We start from the raw sequence: 9,018 nt of genomic DNA on the forward strand, positions 1-9,018 counted from the left end.
CATCAGGGCTCCAGGTTTAGCATATTGGTTGTTAAAATAAAAATCGTATTAAGCCAATAATACAAATTGTTGAAGTTTATTTAATACACGATTTGCAAATCGGGGTAATGTTTAAAACTAGAATCAAAATTGTTCCAAAGATGAGTTGTTGTTGTTAGTTGCCAACGGCCCTATACGACAGAGAATTGCCCCATAGTGTTTCCAAGGAGCAGCTGGTGGATTTGAACTACTAGACCTTTTGGTTAGCAGCCCACCTCTTAATCACTATGCCACCAGGTCTCCAAAGATGAGAGAACCTCTAAAGACTCTTACACCAAATCTTGTGGGCATCACCACGGAAAAACTGATAAACAATTTGTAGTCAGGAAAGATTTCATATAGCATTATCTTAAAGAACAATTAAAATAATTACTGTTTTACCCTAAAATATAGCTCCCAGTCTGACCTTTGGAGTTTCTTCCTGACAGTAACTGAATTCTCCCAAAGAGCACAATGCCCAAGGCAGACGGTCTTACTACTTTATCTAGACCATTTGACTCAAAGGTGACTTTTAGAAACCAGTTTCTTGAAGGCTCAAGGTTCAAAAGGACAGCTAAGGGCAAATGGCCTGGGTGGGTTACCCCCCAACTCCGTAGACCCCAGAAATGTGGATTACAGGAGAATCAGAAACCGTTTTTCACAGTGTAGCTACCTCAAATCAGTCCCACTACATTGCAGATGGAAGCAACAGGACGCCTGCTTCCTTTCCACCTGCTTTTTGCACTAGTCCAATTTGAGAGAAGAACTCAAAAGAGACATAAAATACACGCTTCCCTCACCATCCCTTTTATTTGCAATGGATTAAGGTTGTTAACAGACTCGTGGGGCCGTGGGGCAGTCGTCCCGCTGAGAAACGCCCCGGAGAGCCACAATTCCGGCCGCCTACCCAGTGTGGCGCTCGCCGCCGAGCTGGGGGCGGGGGAAGGGGCCGCGCCGCGGGGAGTAGGGAGCGCGCCCGACGCAAGGCCTTCTCCGCCCGCCCCGCCCCGCCGCCGCGGCAGCAGCAGCCGCTGTGCCGTTTGCTTCTGCTTTAGTCAGTCCGGCTCTGCGTCCACCCGGCACTAGAAGCAGCCCCAGGCGGCGGCGCGACGGTCCCCGTCATGTCTGCGGCCATGAGGCAGAGGTTCGACCGGTTCTTGCACGAAAAGAATTGCATGACCGACCTGCTGGCCAAGCTGGAGGCCAAGACTGGCGTGAACCGGAGCTACATCGCGCTTGGTAGGTGCTCGGCGCGGTCCGTTGGGGGTCGTTGCCGCCGCCGCACTCGCAGCTGCTGCTGGGGAGAGCTAGGAGGGGATTCGGGAAAGGCGTTGTGGTGACAGACCAGGGGGAGCAAGCAACCATCCTCGGGGACCGAACTGGCCGCCCCGGAAGGCCGGGGTCGGAGACCCCTCCGGGGCTGTCGCTGGGCTGCGCCGGCGGGCCAGGTGGCGGGCGGGGAGGGCGGCGGCCGGCCCCGGGGTGGGGGTGGGGGTGGGAGAGCGGGAACTGGCCGGAGCTGACGTGTCTGCCCCCGCGGCTGTGTCCCAGTGGCCGTGCGCTGGTTTGGCGCGGAGCGATGAGGGTGCTGCGACCTCCCTACACCCTCCTTGGAGCCCCGCGCGGAGAGGGCGGTGTCTTCTCAGTACGGAAAGTGGCGCAGGCAGGCGCGGGACTCCCGGCCTTTCCAGACCCTCGGCGGAGCCGGGCTTCCCCGGCCTTTGCGCTGGGAGGGCGGGGGCCTCCGCCTTCCCGGACCCTCCTGGGCGCCCAGCGTCCCGGGTTGGTGCCCCTGCGGGAGGGAAAAAGGAAGGGAAGAGGGGCACAAGGGAGTGGGTTCCCAATATCCACAGATCCAACAAGACATCCAGGGGAGGCTCAGGCCCACCCTTTGTGTGGTTGGTTTCTCTTGCTTCTTTAATTAAGGAACCCTGGCGGTGCAGTGGTGAGGCGTTGGGCTGCTAACCGAAAGGTCGGCACTTCGAAGCCACCAGCAGCTCCGGGGGAGAAATAAGTGGCATTCTACTTCTCTAATAATTCGCAGCGTTGGAAACCTTATGGAGCCCTGGTGGCGCAGTGGTTAAGTGATAGGGCTGCTAACCAAAAGGTCTCGGCGGTTGGAATCCACTAGCCGCTCCTTGGAAACGGTATGGGGCAGTTCTGCGCTCCCCCGTAGGGTCACAGGAGGTTTCTAGTCGTGTCTGGAGGAAAGCTCTTAGAACAGGCCAAGCCTCGCAGTGTGGGCGGGGGCTGCCCCGCATGAGTGTCTCTTTGCCATCCCACCCACTTCTCTCTTCTCCTGTCTCCAGGTATCATCGGGCTTGTGGCCTTGTACCTGGTGTTCGGTTATGGAGCTTCTCTCCTCTGCAACGTGATAGGATTTGGCTACCCAGCCTATATCTCGTAAGTGGCTCAGTCTGCAACAGACCCTTCCTTCTTTTCACTCCCCTTCCCCCAGCCAAGGCTGCTGTCATAGACTATATATATAGACTGTATATCCCCGTTTCCCAGGGAGAGAAGAGCACCAGAGGGCAGTACTAACTGCTTAGGGCTGGGGGCTGCACATTTTGGAGCCTTTAATGTGGTCTCAGATCTCCTGATGGCTAGCCATATTTTTCATCAGATGTGTACCTTCTAATGGATGCACGAATAGGGAAAGTGTTACAACTCAGTCGTCCTGCCTTTACCGGTGGGGAGGTCTTAACAGGTACACAGAGCTGATTCATTCTCCCTGATAATTACTTTTAATGGTTTTTTCACTATATATTTATGGACATAAACAGTAAAATCCCCTCAGTTAGGACTTTATTAATTCAGACACTGGGCAAATTTTTGTCTTCTTGATTTTAAAAAGGGCTTGTCAGTTATTACAGGCAAACTTGGGAGACGTTTACCTTATTATAAAAACAAACATAAAATGCAGCACTGATACAGCTCCATGGTTATATAAATAATGTGTTTATATAATTAAACTAAATTAAAAATGAATCTTACAAGATTAGAATCTGAACTAGTTACTAGTAGAAGTTGTTTTACTCAACAATGTGTGTATTTTTAAAATATTCTACAATTTCATTTTTCCATTTACCCAAACAGCTCTTTCCCTAGAGAGCCAATGGGTGTCTGTAACTTTCCTCAGCCACAGGGATAAAAACCAAGAAAAGAAAAATTTTCAGCTGGGAGGCCAAGACATGCACATTGTTACACTTTGCGTCAATCATTGGGCAGACTAGAATTTTATAGGACTGGAGTGGAAAAACATATTTTAAAAGAGTTAAGTTCTGATTTGAACAATTAAATTGCAATTGTATGACAAGTTACTGTATTACTCTTGTACAGACACTTAGTGGCAACTCCAGTAATTCTGACTACACATAGGAAGAACCAAAAAAACTCAAACCCATTGCTGTCAAGTCTATTCCGACTCATAGCAACAGTGCTTGCTTATGAAATTGGAGATCCTTAGTCTTCAGGTTGAGAAGAGATTTTACCTTCTCCAGCATTATCTACTAAAGTACCATCCAGGTTTTATGTGCATACCAAAGGATTCTCAGGGCAGACCAGGAAAAATCTTTTGGCACAAGAATAGCAGCTTTCCATAAAATGTAATCTACTGATATATGGTTGTCTTAGTTATCTAGTGCTGCTATAACAGAAATACCACAAGTAGATGGCTTTAACAAACAGAAATTTATTTTCTCACAGTTTGGAGGCAGGAAGTCCAAATTCAGGGTACCCACTCTAGCAGAAGGCTTTCTCTCTCTGTCAGCTCTGGAGGAAGGGCCTTGTCTCTTCTGAGCTTCTGCTCCTTGCTTATCTTCATGTGACTGGCATGTCTCTTCACCCTTCTCTCATCTGCTGGCTTGTTTAATCTCTTTTGTATCTCAAAAGAGATTGATTCAGGATATACCCTACACTAATCCTGCCTCATTAATGTAACAAAGACGGATCATTCCCAAATGGGATTATAACCACAGGTGTAGTACTTTACTTTTCTTTTTTGTGTATATTTTACTTGCAGAAGGAATTCTTTTTAAAAATTATTTTGAAGCATTTTACAGATTTGTGCTTTAGATGTTATTGATTACATTTATAATACATCTTGGATGACAGTTTAGTAACTGCCTAACTGCTTGAATTATATTGAACTAGCAAGGAATATGGGTTTTTAAAAATACCGAATAACATCAAAACCTTTTTTTTCCAAATCTGTGGTGCAATGGATCAGTTTTATATGGCCTTTCTCATCATGGTCTTGTAACTTCCACCAAATGATTGGGTGCGGCTATGCAAATAAGGTGATTGTGGCCCACCAAGGGGATTGGACAGCTTGCTAATAATGCAAATAATGTGCATGGAACACCTTTAGGGGTGGGACTGGGAAATAAAGTGTTTGGAACCCTAATTAGGGGATTGGTCAGTTTTGCCATCCTGCTAGGCTTCAAAGAAAGCCAATCCCAGAGCAGAGAGGGTACCTCATTACCACCAAGAAGAGATGGGAGTGGAACATGTTCTTTGGACCGGGGTTCCCTGTGCTGAGAACCTTCTAGACCCAGGAAACAGCTGTAACACCAGAGATGGCACAAGATGGTGAGAAGCAGCGGCAAGCACGGCAGCAGCAGAACCAGCAGGAGAAGACGGTGGGCTTCCGGACCCACAGAGCAAGAGAGCTGAGTGCCTTTGGGCAGGAGGCTTCCTAGCATAGTGGGATGCCTCCAGGCACTTGTCAGTGGAGCTAGGCTTGCCAACCAAGGAGTGCTGAGAGCTGAGCACCTTCAGGCTGAGGTTTAGGGCGGTGTGATATGCCCCCGGGCACTTATTGGTGGAGCTAAACAGCTTAAGAGCCCTAGTGGCAAAGTGGTTAAGAGCTCAGGCTGCTAACCAAAAGGGCAGTTCAAATCCATCAGCGGCTCCTTGGAAACCCTATGGGGCAGTTCTACTCTGTCGTTAGGGTCGCTATGAATCGGAATCATACTCGACAGCACACAACAACAACAACAAACAGCTCTGTAACACTTGCCTGAGCTGGGGAGAGGCTGGGCTGGCCCAAGCGGCCAAGGGGCCGAGAGGCAGAGGGACAGACCTGCTTGTGGGCATGGCTGAGATGCTGTCCTAACCGAAGAACTGTACCCTGAGTTGTTCCTGATCCAGAATTGTAACCTGTTATTTCCCTAATAAACCCATAATTGTGAGTATTGTCTGTGAGTTCTGTGTGGCCATTGCAAGGAATTACTGAACCAGCGGAGCAGTAGAGAGTGCTGTGGAAGGGACAGCTGGTGTTAGAATTGGTGAAAAGGTTGCTGGGTGGAGGTGTGTTTGGCTTCCGCCTCACAGGAATCAGTGTTGGGCTGTTGATCTTGATTCTCCTTCCTCTTTGTGAAGTTAGACCCTGTAGGATAGGAGGTCGGATGACTCCACCGCCACACCACTTCTTACAACATTGGAGGGAAAATTGCCATTTGGTACATAATCTTATGAGACATATAACCTTCCCTGTTGGTGTGATTAGGTTATCTGTGTGAGTTTTAGAAAATTCATAAACTTTCCAGGTGGGATATATAGATCCGTGTATATGTGGAAATGAAAGATGTGAATAGAACTAGAATATGCCTCTTCTTGACCTGGTGTGATTGATTCTAGCTGTGGCCATTTTTAGTCATATTTTAGAATGATTTCAAGCCAGCAAATTTCAGTTTTCTTATATGTTTCTAGTCACTCTTTCATTCATTTTCTGCACAATCAATTGAAAATTTTGGCTCCTTTTATTTATTGTTGTGTGCTGTCAAGTTGACTCCAATTTATGGGGACCCTATAGGACAGAGCAGAACTGCCCCCCATACGGTTTCCTAGGCTATTACCTCCTGTGGAGCAGCTGGTGGGTTTGAACCTTCAACCTTTCAGTTAGCAGCCAAGTGCTTAACCATTGCACCACCAGGGCTCCCTCCTTGTGTCTATAAGAAGCCAAATGTTCCTATTGCTAGAAATTCTGTGAAATGGTAGAGAAGGTCACATTTCTGAATAGAGCAGGTAGGTGAGTTTTACCTATATTAGAATTATTCTGTCCACCAAGAAAATAACTTTTTCTTTGGATGGCACATAAATGTTTAAGTATATACAGTTTATTTGCTTTCTTATTTGACTATTCTGAGGCAAAGTGATATTCGTAGTATACCTTAATAGGGAAAAATGCAGAAAATAATATGTAATGAGTATCTCTTGATTGGTGTTTATTTGTTGGGTGCTTCCTATTGTTAGACCCAACTCTTTCATCTAAAATAAATACAGGATTCTATAAGCATGAGTCGGAACGACTTGATGGCACACAACAGTGACCATAAAAAAGGTCCCTAGGTGGCACAAATGGTTTGTGCTCAATATACTAACTTAAAGATTTGTGGTTTGAACCCACCCAGTGGTACCACGGAAGAAAAGGCCTGGCGATCTACTTACGTTAAGATTATAGCCATCAAAACCCTATGGAACAGTTGTACTCTGTAACACATGGGGTTGCTATGAGTCGAAATGGATTTGATGGCAACTAGTAACAACAACAAATGACCATGAAGGAATTAAATGAAGGTCTGTCTTTGTGGATACTTGGACTTTTCTTTAAAACATCTGTTCTCAGCCTTGGTGGCCCATTGGAGTTCCCTGGGGAACTTTAAAAAATACTGATGCCTAGGTCCCACCCCTAGAGATTCTGATGTAATTGGTCTGGGATGCGCCTGGGCTTTGGGATTTTTAAAGGCGCCTCAGCCTTTTACAGTTTTTAAAAGATTCTAACATGCAGCTAGTGTTGAGAACCCCTGGAGTAGAGTGGCCACAATAACCTGTGCTTTTTGTCCTTGAAGATGGGGTGAGAGGGAGGGGAAAATGACTTGCCGACCTGGGAATAGTCCAGAGGCCTACCTAGCCTCTGCTTTATGGAGGAGGTTCAAGGAGAAATGGGATTATGTGCACAGTATAAAGCATACAGACCTCCAGTAACATTTAGGTAATCCATGTTATGTTAATCTAATCCAGTCTGTTCATTGCTTAACCAGTGTGATTGTATAACTGTCCAAAAGAAAGTCCTTAAGGATGGTGCTATTAGTAGTGCCTAAATCAGTGTTGCTTAAAGCGTCGTCTGCCTTCACCTTAATTGATCTCCTTGCCTCTTGTAATTCTCCCGGTGCTCCCTAGACCAGAATTGTTTTTAAAAAAAATACAGATTCATCTATTCAGCAAAAATCAGAGGCCAGTCATGTGCCAGGCACTGTATTAGGCACTTGAGATACTACAGAGACATGCTGTCTCTCCTCTTTGAATGAACAATCTACTGGGGTATGCAGGGCAGAAAAAAGATAAAGTAATGACAGAGTGATAAGGAAATAAACAGGGAGCTGTTGCAGAGAATAACAGGAGAGACTCTCTTTAGACATTTATCTGATATACTATTTGAGTTAAGACCTGAGGGATGAGAAGGGGCCAGCAAAGAGCAGAGTCAGGCAGAGGGAATAGGGATCCTGAGTTAGAAGGCAGCTTAGTCTGTTGGAGGAACAGGTATGGTGGAAGCTTTGAGTGAGGAGAGTGGTCAGGGAGGTACTGGAGAGGTACAGGTGCCATCAGGCAGGGCCGCTGGCCAGTAAACTAAGCGTGCATTTTATTCTAAATGCTTATAAGAGTCTACTTCCCCCTGCCCCCCAACCCAGATGTCTTGGATAGGTTTCAAATAGGGAGTGACATGATAACGGTTTACATTTTCAGGTCAATTTGAGGGGAATGGATTGGCACTCCTGCCAAACTATTACTAATTCCTTCTTTTATCCCCTTCAGCTTTTGCTCTTGTTATTTTCTCTCCTGGGAACAGCATAGGGAGGGGCACACAGACTGGATGAAATGGTCACTATTGGGCCTAAAGACTGCAGGGTGAGGAAGTGAAATTTGGAATAGCTCATTTAGCTTCCTAGTCTTTCTCATGATTCACCACCTTGGGAAATCAGTGGGTGGACTCAGGTGCACTTGGCTCCAGGTGAGATCTTGGACAATGTAGACAGTGGAAGGCGTGGCCAGTGCTTATTGAGGGTCAATCAGTGCCTTACTGTGTAACTCCCTTCCTGCTGATTACTCTAATTTTCTATGTACACCGTTTCCCTTTGAGCTCTTTGAGAGCAAGAACCTTTAATCCCTGACCTCTTGGGGCTAGGCAGTATTTTACACATGGTGAGATGCTCAGTAGATCTCCAAAGTTAGCTTCTGGTTTCTACAGGGCTCTTAAAAGTCTGGAAATATAGAGAAAACAGTGCATTTATTGTACTTTTTTCAGAGTAACAGCTGGACCTATTATTTTCAATATAGAGGTCCTTCAGGTGGAAAGGTGACTAGAAGTCAAGAGAATGTAGTTAACGTATTATTTAAACATAAGTTTATCCCTGTTTCCAGACTCTTTGGCCGCCCTATATAGACAATTTGAAATCTAATTTCAGCTTTCTTGTTATGAAGAGCTGTTGGCAGAATTACCTTAATCTCTTTACTTCCCGCTATTACTGATAAGGGAAGGCAGATTTACTGGATAATAATAGAAACCTCTATTATTAAGGTAGACTTGTAGTCCTCCTTCCTTTTTTAAAGAAACTTTTATTGAGATATAATTCACATCATAAAATTCACTCTTTTAAAGTGTAGAGTTCAGTGGTTTTTAGTATATTCATGAAGTTGCGGCAGCCATTCAGAAACTAAACCCATTGCCATCAAGTTGATTCCGACTTATAGCGATCCAGTAGGACAAAGCAGAACTGCCCCGTAGGATTTCCAAGGCTATAAATCTTTATGGAAGCCTACTGCCAGACTGCCACATGTTTTTCCTTCGGAGCCACTGGGTAGATTCAAACTGCTGACCTTTCGATTAGCAGCCAAGCCTTTAACCATTGGGCCACCAGGGTTCCTGTGCAACCATCACCACTAATTCCAAAATGTTTTCATCAACCCCAAAAGAAACCCCATACTCATTGCTCCTCACTC

At 45.9% G+C, this 9,018-nt stretch overlaps 1 protein-coding gene across 1 annotated transcript in view; it reads left to right on the forward strand.

Moving 5' to 3' along the window:
* Positions 1-1,090: 1,090 nt before the first annotated feature.
* The window catches only part of REEP5 (receptor accessory protein 5), a 55,870-nt gene continuing 47,942 nt past the window's right edge, over positions 1,091-9,018 (forward strand). Inside the window, exons 1-2 of the mRNA XM_004376990.2 lie at positions 1,091-1,257; positions 2,328-2,421. Coding sequence (XP_004377047.1) covers positions 1,140-1,257; positions 2,328-2,421 — 212 coding nt within the window. The 5' untranslated portion in view covers positions 1,091-1,139. The remainder of the gene's footprint in view (positions 1,258-2,327; positions 2,422-9,018) is intronic.

Source organism: Trichechus manatus, unplaced genomic scaffold (assembly GCF_000243295.1).
Source record: "Trichechus manatus latirostris isolate Lorelei unplaced genomic scaffold, TriManLat1.0 scaffold00047, whole genome shotgun sequence".
Taxonomy (NCBI): Eukaryota; Metazoa; Chordata; class Mammalia; order Sirenia; family Trichechidae; genus Trichechus; species Trichechus manatus.